At 48.5% G+C, this 14,507-nt stretch overlaps 2 protein-coding genes across 4 annotated transcripts in view; one reads left to right on the top strand and one right to left on the bottom strand.

Moving 5' to 3' along the window:
* The window catches only part of LOC144147865 (tachykinin-like peptides receptor 99D), an 892,456-nt gene that overhangs the window by 778,672 nt on the left and 99,277 nt on the right, over nucleotides 1-14,507 (top strand). The gene's annotated exons all lie outside the window — the stretch shown is intronic.
* On the bottom strand, nucleotides 416-3,905 carry LOC144159159 (uncharacterized). Its single transcript, XM_077690482.1, has 2 exons — nucleotides 3,894-3,905; nucleotides 416-1,374 (listed from the first exon to the last, which is right to left on the bottom strand). The coding sequence occupies exons 1-2, from the start codon at nucleotides 3,903-3,905 to the stop codon at nucleotides 799-801; spliced, it is 588 nt and encodes a 195-aa protein (XP_077546608.1). The 3' UTR covers nucleotides 416-798.

Raw genomic sequence — 14,507 nt, 5'->3', positions numbered from 1 at the left:
ACAGACCGACGTGTTCATGTATTGGTACTTTGCGTGGCTGAAGCGAGAATACGACACACCTGTGGCTGTGCTCTGCCACTTTAACAATGTGCAACACAAGGGCTGGCTCTTTACTTTTGTCTTAGATAGCTTTGGACTGGTATGCTACGGTGACCCCAATCAACCGACCGCACGGTGCAGGGGCCGTGTTTTTATTTGGTCTTGGCCATGAAGTAATAGTCACTACCATTAGTCTAAAGCAATAAAGCACTGCATAGCCCTATCAGCAGGTGCTGTGGTTTTCGAACAGCTTCGCTGCACGTGAAACTTCAGTGTCGAGATACCGCGTCAATTTATTTCCTCTTCAGGGCAGAAGAGTTGAAACTTTTCTGAGCTAGCATGTAAGACCAGTGCAGTTCTTGTTTTCAGGGTTTATTGTGCCATAAAAAATTATCAGCATAACACACGACCACGTAACACGAGTCACTGTCCACAGTCCCACTTGATGCGACTAGTGCCTTGTTTACTGGTCACGCGTAGCCCCATCGGACGTGACTGTGACTCGCCCTATGAGACACAAACGAGGCTCGGTTCCTGGTAGACGACTTCGACCAACCCTGCCGTGACTGCTGCCGAAGGGCAGTCAAAATTTTCTGGACAATGACTTCCTTCACACGTCGGGACAGCTTTCCCACGTTTCGCTCTCGAAACACGACGTCTTCTTCAAGCGTTTCTCACAGACTGCATGGCTTCATGTGCCCGCATGTCGGAAGTTACTTAAAGCTTTTAGTTCAAACGTTGACCTTGCTTCAAGTATCCTTATCCTTTGACGGAAACTTTAGCGTAGCCACCGCCGTGGCCGCCGCCCAAGCTACCGCCGTAGCCACCACCATGGCCACCTCCAAGGCCACTGCCGTAGCTGCTGACGAAGCCTCTTCCATGACCACCTCCAAGGCCACTGCCGTAGCTGCTGACGAAGCCTTTTCCATGACCACCTCCAAGGCCACTGCCGTAGCTGCTGACGAAGCCTTTTCCATGACCACCTCCAAGGCCACCTCCGAAGCCACCTCCGAAGCCACCTCCAAAGCCACCTCCGAAGCCCCCACCGTAGCTGCTGTCGAAGCCACCGCCATGGCCGTAGCGACCGACCAAATGCGAACCTTGGCTGAGCCGGTTCACATTGTGAACGGTTTTAACCAAGAAGGAAGGCCCGGGAACCGTTTTGGTTAGGCCCAGACCATGACCGGAACCTCCGTATCCGAGGCCACCTGCGTATCCAAGACCTCCGAAGCCGCCGCCGCCGCCGAATCCACCGCCGTGTCCTCCACCATATCCACCGACGAGGCCGGCAAGGGAAACTCCAGCCAACCCGATCACGAAAAGGACGATAAGCGGCTGCGAAAAACAAGGGCGTAAATGGAGTAGTTGCGTCACGCTCTCGGCATAAGTGAGTCTTTCAGTGAACATTGATTAGCAATTGGGTCTGGAGTAATCTATATAGATACATTGATGATTCCAGCTTAGGTATCCACAATATTTTTCACTGCGCTAGCAGTCATATCGCAAAAAAAACGGGTTATCTCCACTAACGGGACGCCTGGCGAGGGCCGAAGCATGCAGTGTATAAGTGTATCCCAAGATTGTAAGTCTTCCTCTTGCCACACGGCTCGCGCTGATTGGGTGCCGGAGAAGCGCCGGTGGGAGGAGCAATCACGCTTGCTGAGGCGGTGGCGCCCTCTCTTGCTTTGAACCGATTTAAGCAATTTGCATGCCCCATTTGCCCCGGTTTGGGGTAGTGGCAGAGGTCAACGCAAGCGCAGTGAAATGCCCGCGGCCGGCACCAGATAAGTATGCCTTTTCTTGCTTCAACGGACCACCCGTCCCGATCAGGCCTAGCGTTCACAGCTGGTGGGTACTTGAGTGTAAAACAAATTATAACCCGTCTACAAATAGCTTTTGCTTGTGATTGACGATTGCTGAAGTGGACAGAGAGCGTTCCACAAATGTTTAAATCATGTTAGTTTATTTTGAGCCGGTTTTATTCATTATACAGTTTCCTTTTAAAACGCGTTACGTTCTAGCACGAGGCGTGGGAAAACGAGTGTCCCAATGTTTTAGTACCGTGACTACGGAGATGATGAGAGGAGACGCCGACAGCCCGAGCCCCTAACTGTGCGTCGCCCGTAAAACTCGGCATCGTTGTCTGTAGCTCCGCAGGAAGTGGGCATGATGACACTATCATTAGGAGGTTTGGTTCTCGGAGGGAGGAGAGACGAAGAGGTGGCGAGGGCGGGGGGGGGGGGGGTAAAGGGGATTTAATTTGTTAACTCTAATCTGCCCCACAACTTTCTAGTGTCGCACTGCGGACGCCACCGCATCAAATGGAATGATAGCCCGTTTCTTAGTTCGTCTCTCTATCAGCGGATTTGCAGCGCTATTTTAAACGACGCATTCTGTGGTGGGGGCATTTATTGTGGCTAGTTGGCGGTTATGGTCATAAAAACTGAGGTTACAGTTGATCAGGACAGAGGAGCACGGGAATAAAACGTCTGACGCGGAAGAAGGGCATGGGATGACTCAGCTGCCCGCTGGGCACGTACACTTGCGAGAGTGAAACGGAACGTAAACACTCACGTTGCCTCTGTCGTCGCCTCACGTTCTCGGGAATATACCACTGGGGTCTGGGGCGCGTTGTTCTCTGGAGGGGCTCGGGACTTCTCGACGCGGCCGGGGGCAATAAACTGCGTTTTTCTGCGTGTCTACTGGCTGCAGCTTCGGTGGTTTCGAGTGCCTAAGTGCTTCGTGGTCGTCTGTTTTCGGTTCTCGGGGTGCTGAAATTCTCCGAATCGTCAGGGCTGGCTGACACAGATCTTTGTTTTGTTTCTTGCCATCAACCAAACCTTGAAGAGTGTCACATAAGAAATTCACACACGAGCATTATTTTCAGCTAGAAAACTGATTAAACAATCTGACAGAAAATTATTTAGACGTGTTAAGTAATCCTACCATGCTAACAATTCGCGAAGTTTTTAGAAGTTGCACCGGTTCTCATCATCCAGTAGATGACGTACTGTACTCATTTAGTCATAAAATTAACTCACCTTGCGGAGTCATCCTTTAACCTCACCGTACGTAGTCGCTACTTGGACCAATAAGCGTCTTTTAGACACTTCAGAACCTACTAGTACATGTTGACTAATGGCGAAATATAAAAGGAAACGTCGCGAGAAGATAAATTCGAACGCTTCGGTCAGTTGCAAAATATGCCATTCATCAGATCCTTCAATTGGTGTTCGTCATATTGTTTCTTTTTTTGTGTGTGTCTATCTTTCGCACTGCTAGGCCCCAGAGCTTAAGAAAAACCAACGAACCAGAAACAATACCCTTCGTCAAAATATGAAATGAGCGAAATTGTCTGCAGTCTAATTGTGCACTGTAAGGAGGTCCCATGGTTCAGCTTCACCACAACGCACTGAAGTGGCTTATCCAGGCTGCCAACAAAGCAAATCAGGCGAAAGGCAGCAACGCGCATCCAAATTGATCAGAAGTGAAACTGCGCTGTCGCCCTGCGCAATGCAGAACGTCATGGTTGCATGGTTGCCTTGAATCATTCCACAGCGCAATGCGAACTTTTGAGTCAAGCCGCGCTCTACATTGTCATTCTCCACAATTTCATCGTTGGCGAGCTTCACGAACTGGTCACTCGAGTGCATAGATGTTAAGTTGCCTTAGATTGCCTTAGACAGTAGCCTTTCGCAATACACTTGATGCAGCCCCCCCCCCCCCACACACACACACACATACACACATACACACAGACGCACGCACGCACTTAACGCCGAAGTGTCATGCACTTGATGCACTTGAGGGCGACTAAGCGCTAAGTAGCTCTCCCTGCAGCTGCGGCCACTCACCAGAAACTTCATGGCTAGCCTAGAATGGAAGCTGCGCAGTGGACGATTGACCAGTGTTCTACGGGTGATTGTGCTGTTTATATACGAAGGCGCCATCTCGCCGCTTATAAGGCTCTAAGGTAGTCCGTCGGCGCCGGCAAGGATGGTCATCCCTTTCTTGCTTGACCAAGATTCACTTTCTCTCTTGCTCCGCTCTTCCACTCCATGAAGCTTCGCCCCAATCTGGGATACGAAAAATATTTCGACTTGACGATCAATGCATTTGTGACGCCGTCTGGTTTGACAACTAAACAACCGGTATTTGATGGCACCTCACCCACCGCACTCTCATCGCGCGCTGGGAGCACCAAGGAAAAAAGAACCTGGGGCTGCACAGATGCCAATCGGTTATTTATTGAAGCAAGTGTATTATTTTCGATTCCCACGACTGATTATGTAAGGCCTGTAATCGCACCTAATTCAAAGCAAAGCAACTGGCTTTCCCTTTTATCGCGGCTTCTGGCCCAGGGAAGCGGTGTTGCGGCACACCCACCCCTTTTCTGATAGACGAGACGGGCAAACAGAGGGCTCGCAACTGGTTTTACGTCCGGGTACTTTGAAGACGTCTATTTCGAGATGCGCGGCTGGATAATAATAGCACGTCCTCAGTCCCTGCCCGCAGAAGGAAACGTTCCATATCCCCATCTCTGACATGATCTTTTATGCTGAAGTCCTATATACATATTTGTTCCTTGCACGTACGACAACCGCATTCATATGCGGATGTCTTTCTGAGTTGGAAAGTTAGTCTTTTCCACGTAGGATATGTCGAAACTGAGTACAGGCTCACCGGTCAGTGGACAATTTAACGCTGTAACCGGTACACATTATTCTTCGTTATTAGCCGCTGACATAAACTGTTTAGCTTCTGGAGACCATTTACACTTCAGTGTAGCCGGGAACCGGGTGCACGCTCCCTAGATACCGTTGTACCGAGCGGAGGAAAAATTGCACTGAGGCGAAAAGCAATGCAGAATGAGAAAAAATGGCAGTGAATTTTTATTCAGTGAACATCAAACGCTCAGTGCTAAAAAGAGAAGAAGTGACAACTGGGCTAGTTGGTAATGCATATGGGACATCTTGAAGGTAGCGCACTTAAACACGGACACTAGCGAAAGAAACGACAAACCACGTCGTTTCATTCGCTAGTGTCCGTGTTTAAGTGCGCTACCTTCAAGATGTCCTTAAAAAGAGAAATGCAAGCACAACGCAAAATTCGCCCATATTTTCCCTCGCGCATTCTGGTTGCGGCGGAGGTTTACGGTACGTCAGCCAGTGAACATTTCAGAAAATGTATTCCTAATAAAAATCCAATATTTACAAATCCCAACAATAAGGAGATAACGCTATCCCCCTACTAGCCTGCTTAAATGCAAGATATTACTTGGCTCAACATCCTGTTATGCCGTATCAAAAGTCCCTGATGCGTAAAGTATGTAGATGGTATAATATGAAGCGTCAGCAAAAACCGATCTATACCTCTCGTGCAGTACGTAGGCGCGATTTAGTGCTGGCGTGTACCTCGCCGGTGCTGGGGTGCATGTCATAGTCCGGATAGTGTTCACACATTTGTGTGTGTGTGTGTGTGCCTGTGTCTATGCGTGCGTGTATGTGCGTGTGCGTGTGCGTGTGCGCGTGTGTGTGCGTGTGTGCGTGTGCGTGTGCGTGTGTGTGTGCGTGTGTGTGTGTGTGTCCGTGCGTCTGCGTGTGTGCGTATGTGTGTGTGTGTGCGTGTGTCTGCGTGTGCGTGTGCGTGCGTGCGTGCGTGTGCGTGTGTGTGTGTGCGTGTGTCTGCGTGTGCGTGTGCGTGTGCGTGTGTGTCTGTGTGTGTGTGTGTGTGTGTGTGTGTGCGTGCGTGCGTGCGTGCGTGCGTGCGTGTTCGCGGCTGCTACGTAGTACTCGATCAGCGCACGTTTGTTCGTTGGTAGCCCGTGCGCTGTGCGCAAGAAGAGCACTCACTCTTCAGCCACCAATGATCGCAGCCTCCTCCGGTTAACACGGAAACTGAATGTGAAAATTTTCATTTTCCGAGCTCTCCCCCGAGGCGAAAGCGTAATTCTTCGTGCGGACGCGCCTCCGCGTTTCAAAGTTTGCCCAGATGTCTGGCGAAGCTTATTCCCAGCGCTATTTAAACGCTCTCAGTGACAGGCAAACAGCGAAAGCTGGGAAGGGGGGGGGGGGGGGCGCATAAGATTTCGCTAGCGAAACACGACGTGGCAGCCAAAACCGTCGAACATGTTAAAACACACACACACAGCCACGCGTGCACACATTGAGCGAAGTGCCCCGTTCGCATTTCCCGCTGTTCCGCTCCTTTGTGGTGCCGTGCTGGCAGCCGAGGCTAGAATTCGTCTGAAGGGGCTGTGTTTACTTTCAAATCTCCAAAAACCCCAGAGCCCTTTGCCACGCATTTCATTCTCTTTCGGGGTATTTCCTGCCTGTGCGCGTGATGCTTTCGCGCAGTTCTTTCCTGTTCTTTTTTTTTTTTTTTTTTTTTTTTGCTGCTTAAGACGGAGAGTACCTGACGCTGCGGCTGCACATTTTATATATATATATACAATTCTCTGCGGTAGTATTGGTCCGGCAGTGTTTTTCTTGTCTGTCAAATGGAACCTAATGTTGACTAAGCTAAGACCGAAGCAAGAAACCCCCGAAAATGCGGAGGCGGTGAATGGCTTTGGAATTCTTCCTCCGCCCACTGAAAGGATTAGCAAGACAGTGAATTGAAAGCGGAACTGGGATTAAATTGGCCGTTTTCTATGCCGCTTATTGTTATTTTTTTCCCGCTCCTTTCAGAACCGCAGCATTGGACAGTTTTCTTTTGCGGCACTTTGTTGCCTCCTGAGCGAAGTTGGTGGACGCCTGCAGCTCTCCCGTTGACACACGTGTGCCGTCGAAAGATGACCCTCTTACGGTCATTCTGTGCTGAAAGTTTGTTTTTTACACACAATACCGCGTGTGGAATTTCGGGATTGGGCTCGCTTATTCAAACCTGCAAAATGTAAGAGCAACATTGAGTAACAAAAATGTATGTTTCTCATGACCTTTAATAGGCCCGTTCGGGGCACTCACGTTATTCAATAACCAAAAACGGTGCCAGGTCCGAAACACCGCTTCTGTCTTTTTAATAGCAGTTCTGTACTGTTAGTATACTTCTTTTATTTACTAGCGTTATAATAAAGTATAAACCTGCTGCTCAAACAGAAAATATATGCCACGTTGCCTCCTCTGTAGATAGTCTTTCTTTAGGGCTTAATAATCCTCTTCATACATTCTAAGGCAATCCCGTGGTATAGCTTGCCACAACGCACTCGATCGATCAATCCATAGAGCCAACATGAAAATTTCTGTGAATGACCACATCGACCGAAAGTTTGATCTGCACCATGGCAATAAGCAATGTAAGCATGACGTTCTGCATTGCGTAACGCAGAGCAGATCACATTTTTCAGTCAATGTTATGCCCTTTGCTGTCATTCGTCGTATTCGCTGTGTTCGCGGCATGAAATGGTCACTCTGTCGCATTGCGGTGAAGCTGACCCGTGTTACTATTTTAGAGTGTACACGTAGGTTAGTCCTCCACCGCAGTCTTCGTTACATTAGCGGCCTTCGTTGCAAGTGAACGGTCCAGCAAAGATTTAGACCTATTCAGAGGTCACCACTGTTTAATCCATTTTTGGAAGGAATCAGTCACAACACGGGATGGGACGACATCTATTAAGTTTTCCTCCTCAAGAACTTCAGTACTATAAATGCATAGGCGGGATTCTTTTTTAAAAAAACTTGTGGAGCAGCCTCAACTGCCAACGGTGTGTTCTTTTTTTGGATCTAGCCATCACGCCAAGAGCGGAAGAAAGTTGAGGCAGCCAGATTTCGTGGCTCACTTCTGACCCCTTTTCTTTCGAACCAAGCATACATCACATTCATCCTGTGTGCTTCCTGCGTCAGGAGCTGACGTTGAACACCTGCTGTGGACTTGCCCAGGTCTTAGAGACGCCCGAACGCAACACCTCCGAGGCACAGGGCTCGATCCTGGGAGGCCCCCAGATCTTAATTAAGCGCTCGATATTGGGGCCCCAGCACCGGTCTCTTCTTGGATTTTTGCGCGAAACGGGTGCAGTGTTGTGCCTGTGAAAAATTTTTCTTGTGCCGTAGGGCAGTCTATCGCAAAACAAAAAATTCATTCATACAACAAATAGCATACCAGAATGAAAAGCCTTTTGTGTGTAGCAACCTTTGTAGCAGTCGTTTTTTTTTATTCCCGGCTTATTCATCTAGGCCTGAAGCTCCCTACCAGAGTTATTACCTCTCTGGCTCCGTCAAGTGTACTTACTAAGGAGACGGTAATGTGAAAACTATGGGGTAAGACTTAAGCAGGTTCCTCCTTGCTTACATTTGCAATGGAGGGATCACTTCTCCCTGCTCAAGCGTAGTGAAGGGGACAAAAGACGGGGAATGGGAAGCAATACGCTGCAGCGCACCCCGCTATGTTTGCTATTTTATACTCATGTGTATTCATTCACGCATTCATTTTTGTCTTTCCGCTCTGTAGCACCTCTACATTTAACAGCCTGGATTTGCTTATTGTGTTTTTTAAAAAAAGTAAGTAGTATACTTACGTCCCGAAGCTTGGTCTCGTGTCTGCTTTTCTTTATCGATTCAAGAAAAACGCGCAATCCCCATTCTGACATAAATTAATCGCCCTGACCTAATTAAAGCTAGTTGCAGACAGTGTAATAAACGCGCTTTAAATTAATCGCATTGACTGGAATGGCTGCCATGTTTATTGGGGGTAGTGTTCCTTAGATTGCAGCTTTTTTGTTCGCTTGGGAGTTAAAGCATGGACAGGATAGGATAAGTTAGTGATGCGGTGATGCTCTTTGATGCAGCTGCATACGCTTGTAGTGTTGCTGGCTTTAGCTCGCAAGCCGCAATTCTCCCGCAGCATGGTACTCGTAGTTCAGTCCTTTGGTTTTTTATTTTGTTTTTGGCAAGTAGTAACGTAAATTCTTTCGTGACACAAATGTTGCCGCTACTTCGTCGCGAGTGTTTTTGCTGTGTCTTCATTGCAGCCTCACGATGAGCGCGCGAAAAAGAAAACAACAGGACAAATCGGCAACTGCAACTTGTGTGTTTATTTTCGATACCCATCCCCCTATCGAGGGAGCCGTAGCTGGCGAACACTACCACTCCCTGGACACGGTATCTGGAGCTCTCGCAACGGTGCATTAAAAATAAGACACATGCATTCTACGTCGTTTTAAGCGCACGTTATATGGCTAAGGTTCCATGTATTTTTCAAGTAGGCGGAGAAAAAGTCCCGTGACTTTGACGCGTCAGGCGTTCTATAGCGAGGCGTTTGAAAACGAGCGTTCCGGTGTGTGTGTACTATAAGCACGCGTACACCATCAACGTCGTAATCCATTAAACACATTGATTTAAACGTATCGCCATAAGACATACATTTTGAGTAGATTAGTTTTCAATCGGCACCATTTTCATGATCAGTAGAGTCTCAGAAAGCTAATAAAGGTTTCTCAAAGGTCTTCCGCTGGACAGCCCCTGTCGGCCATTTCTATGTTCACACCGCCCTCTGTGCGTTTGATGTCCCCAGCACTCGCGTGTCTAGTTTCCTCCGGCTCCTCGGGGCAGCGGTCCCTTCGTCAAGACAAGTTGCCGTTCTCCATTTTGATTTTCCCTCCTGTTCTGTCGTCGTAACGGGGACGCCGCCTGCAACACCATACGTGCGAAGAATTTTACCACCGAGTCTTGCGGGATAAAGTATTGCTTTAAAATATTCAATCGTCGGCAAAATACACCAACCAAGGACCCGAAGAAAGAACTTCGAAATGAATGCACGTAAGTGAACTGTGAGTGGGATTGTTCCCTGGGCCTGAGTGAGGGCTTAGTACATGTAACATTTCAAATAAGAGCAGTTCTCGCATTAAAATGTTTCCCAGTCTAGACCTTGTGTCCTTTGTAGGCTCCTCCCCCCTCCCCCCCACCGGATTCACAATTCGCTGGTCATCCACTTTCACAGAGTGGAGTGGCTCATGATATTTTTTATTTATTAATACTGGAGGCCAGCTTATGGCGTAAGCAGGAGGGACAAAGTACAAACATTTGCAACCTCGCTCATAGTATTACAAAAAACAACCAAGAAACCTTCAGAGGGGAACAATAGAGGCAACAATCAAACAACTGCCATGTACGTATAAATTCCGAACTGTAAACTGGCAAAACAAAATACAGACGACACTGCAAACAGCAAAACCAAGAACAAAATGTAGCAAGCTAATTGAACAGGCATTCCTACGCAGCCTTAGTAAAATTATTGGATTGCATTATCGATTGACGTAGGGAATTCCAATCATCCGTTGGCTGAGTGAAAAAATCTGTGCTTGAAAGAATTAGTTTTGCGAAAATTGGCCGCAACGCATTCTCGGGCCTGTGCCTTGTCCGTCTTGGGTCTAGTGCCTTAAGGAAGTATGCTAGCTGTATATTAAAGGGACACTGAAGTTATTTGTAAACATTGCGGGATTACTAGCGCAAATTGTAGTCTAGAGTCTCTAGCCCATGTTTCGACCACTCTTACTACGTTGACGCGACTTTCTTCAGTGTAAAAATCAATCCGAAAATACTGTCCTCGTCTCTGCATCATCCTTACCGATTTTCTATTGATGTTTCGTATGACGTCAAAACAAAATGCCTTGGCTTCACTCTGCTACTGCACGGCTCGCCGACCCTCCGACAGAATCAGTCGGCCCGCGTTTGTCGGCCGACCGCCGGCGGGTATACAATTCGTTCGTTCAGTTGAAGCTAAGCCACGACACGTTTAAATTGTGCCTAGAAGAATGTATGTTCAGTTGGTTAGTTTGAAGACTGTAAGTCCAAGTGGCTCCACACAAGCGCACATGCTAGGCTTTGCTGACTGGTACACTTGTAAAAAAATCTAAGGCTAATTAAAGGGGGGAGAAGAGTCAGCGAAGTTAATATAGGTACTAGGGAGTTAAAGTCAACCGAAACTTTTATTTCACAGCGTAAAACCAAGGTGCCGGGAACATTTTTCGCGTTGGGTGAACTAGCACAGCGGTCAGCTACATGACCACGCACTTGCGAAAGCTTTTCTACCTAAGGAATGCAGTCTCGAAAGACGAGATATTTGTGGGAATTTGGCGGACACTTACTGCACGAGCGTTATTCAAGAAATGGTCATCTAAGCTTCTTGGAACGCCAAAACTAAAAAAATGACCGCGTATCTGCTCCTTTCGTTGCAAATGTCGACAACAGAGGATAGTGTTTGTCCACATTTGCCAAGTAAATGCCTCCCTTTGCTTTCTCGCTCACCTTTCATGCTGTTTCTCTTCCGTCGCGCTCCTCCCAACGTAAACACGCTAAAGGTTTGCTCAAGTCAATATAAATTTACCGCGTTCCACTGCTCCAGGCCGGGTGCCTCGATGCCAGCGCTGCCGTAAGGCGGAGACGCGCGTGAATCGAGGCGCCCTGCTTCAACGTTTGTAGAACCACGCTGCCCTACTCTACGTGAGTTCCAAGCAGAAAGTGGAACCTATCTAGTGGAACCTTTCGTAACTGTCACCGCTTGATTAATTAAAATGGCTCTAGAAGCTATAGTGGCGCTGGCGGCAGCAGGCAACGGAGTGAATCTTTTTCAGGAGTGGATGTAGTATTTCATTTCGCAAAAAACAATCTATGGATTTTTATAAAGGAACACTGGAAATATCGCTTATGTATTGCTTTTACGTCTTATATTTGCGTAATGTCTTGTTCTTGTTGAACAATGTTGACAAGTATGAACATTGACGCCAGACTTAAAGTTTAGATTTGGCTGTGGGTATATAAGACTATTGCGCAGATTTTTGTTGTGCACTTTGGCCGGCTGGCTGTATCGAGTCAAAGACAGACAGACAGACATACAGATAGACCAAAATTTCTGGATTTAAGTAGCCCAAGAAAAACTAGCGTCTTTAAAAATGTAAACCGGCTATACAACATATACTCTATATTTCCGTCCCTGCCAGCTCTGGCTCATGGCCGAGTGGCCTGGAGCATTACGTTCATTGTTTTGCAATTCGCAAGTTCGAATTCCCGATAGCGCAGGTTTTTTTTTTTTTTCTTATCTATTTTGAAGTTAATTTGTTTCCTTTAGGCAATGTTTTGTATACTGAATTCACCATTTTTTGCGCTGCAACGTTAATTGCTCCACGAGCGAGTTCGCAGAATGCGTGCAGACCGACACTGACGCGCTGGCGTGTTCTCGTTGTCGTGGTGTGGCCATAAGGACGGACTGCTTGCGGACACAGTCCCGAATTGGCCGACCCTGGCCTGCTGCGAACACGTCTCTAAGGCTACGTGCACAGCGTCGAACTCGCCGTGCCGCCCTGCGGACGGCGCCCCAGCCTTCACCCGCAGCGCGGGGCGACGCCTCTGGCGTCCGTCGGCAGGGCGGCACGGCAAGTTCGACGCTAGTGTGCACGTAGCTTTACGATAAAGGCACGAGCCAGGCATGCTTCAAAGGTGGGGGGAAACTGCATCACATTTGAGCGTCTCCGGTGACGCGGAGGGCGTTCATTCACTGCGTACGCCTGGGATAGGGATCGTTACGATTACAAGTCGTGCTGGAAGGCTTTTAGATGCGACGGCATCTCATTCACTCGCGTTGTCCCTCCGTACGGCGTTGTCGTTGTCCGTCCACACCCCTCCACCATTCTCCTCGCCGCGCGAGCTGCGCTTTCCGCCGCTCACCCCCTCTCCTCTCCGATAGCGAACACTCTCTCGTAAGGGGCATTGGATTGGATTCGATTGGATTGGATTGGCTTGGCTTGGCTTGGCTTGGATTGGATTGGATTAGATTAGATTGGATTCGATTGGATTTGGATTGGATTGGATTAAAGTGGATTGTGTTGGATTGTGTTGGATTGTGTTGCGTCATAGCCGCGCCACGTTGCGTCACAGCCGCGGCAGGGGGTTCACGGCCATAGAGTTTCTTACAGTATACACTACAGAGGAATCTGGCGCTAGCATCTATGCGGCTCACGTCAAGGCCATCTGTGTCGTTATGGACCGCCATTATACATCGCGCTCGCCTTAGTTTCATCATTGGCTTGGATTGAAACGTTTTAGTGACCGCAAATTCAAACGAAGTGCCACAAAAGCGCGAAGAATAGTGTGCAATTATGTACGTGGAAAATAAAAACGGGCTGTTTTAAAACTAAGGCAAAAGGAAGTAAAGCGTATTTTTGCCGGAACGGTTGTGCCTGCTAATCCGCAGGCCAATGTTGTAGTTACGAACAATGTTAATATTTGGGGGGTAACTCATTAGAGACTGTGATTTTATTAATTGTACCATTATTTCAAATAATACGTTGTTTGAAGAGTTTAGAAAGTTTTTTGAGCGTGATTATGAAAACGTTGCCTTCGTGGTGAACCGGTGCACCGACCGCCAGCTAGTTTAACAAGAAAAAAGAAGACGTGGCGTTAAACAGTCGTAGACGATGACAAGATAGGACGCATACAAACGCCCGTATCTGCCGTGTCTTGTCTTCTTCGAAGTACGTTTTAAATGCAGAGCATTTCTTAGCCTCGCCTGTTCCTGCGTCGGACGGTGTCAACAGTTCCGCGTCCGCAGCAGGTGCGCCTCTCCTTCCCCCCTCCTCTCTCTCAACAGCAGCTGGCGCGCGCATGCGTCGTAGTCAGCCCGTTCGCTCCGTCGCGGTCTCGGCGTAACAGGTGCGTGATAGCAGTGCGGTGGGTCGTGGAAGGGCGCGCGCTGCTTGCGCACGCGCGCTCTCCCCCCCCCCGTACTGCTCTCCCTCTACTGCGCGCGCTGCAAATATAGCGGCTAGCGGTCGCTCGTGTTTCAGTCACTGCGTTGCTCCTTCCTTCCTTGGTTGACGCTCGTGCCCACGTTTACTCGTGTCTGCTACTCCAGCATCACGGAAGAAGCGATGGAAGCAACACTGCCTTCAATCAGTACTGAGGCCCCAATGCTCTGCATTTACTCGTGTTCCCCTCGCGGGAAGGCGCGGGAATTTTTTGTTTCTTCTTTTCGTCGGCTACAAATTTCGCGGTGGCATATTACCCGCTCAGTCATACGTCCTTCGACTGCGGCATGAGCAACGTCAGGTGCACTTGCTCCGTGGTCAGGTGCGATCACGCATTGCCTGCTGTTTCACTGAACACGGCTACCACAGAAACGGGAGGATTTCGGCTTCCTTGTAGCTTGTAAACGTGTTAATGCATAGTGAAGAAAGCAAATCCCAAAAACCGCTTAAGAATCCAATTGTCATGCCAAGCCCAAGCCAAAAAAGGGGTCTTCCCATGAACCCCCATGGCGACATGGCTTACGAGGCGCAGTTTCCTCTCTAGTATACTTACTAAGAAACTCTATGGGTTCACGGCACGTTTCACGCGATGGGAGAATCAACCTAACGGAAACAACAACGGAACCCCCTATGCGTCGCATCTACACAGGGGTTCCCGCGAGGGCAGGTGGGAGTAATTTTTTCTGACGCATTTTATAGCCGACAACATGGCAGAAGTGCAGTATGCCGATTA

Source organism: Haemaphysalis longicornis, unplaced genomic scaffold, assembly GCF_048455015.1.
Source record: "Haemaphysalis longicornis isolate Haplotype H1 unplaced genomic scaffold, Haemaphysalis longicornis Haplotype H1 scaffold_1, whole genome shotgun sequence".
Lineage (NCBI taxonomy): Eukaryota > Metazoa > Arthropoda > Arachnida > Ixodida > Ixodidae > Haemaphysalis > Haemaphysalis longicornis.
Note: the sequence above shows the minus strand (reverse complement) of the source record. Positions and strands in the feature narration are given on the sequence as shown.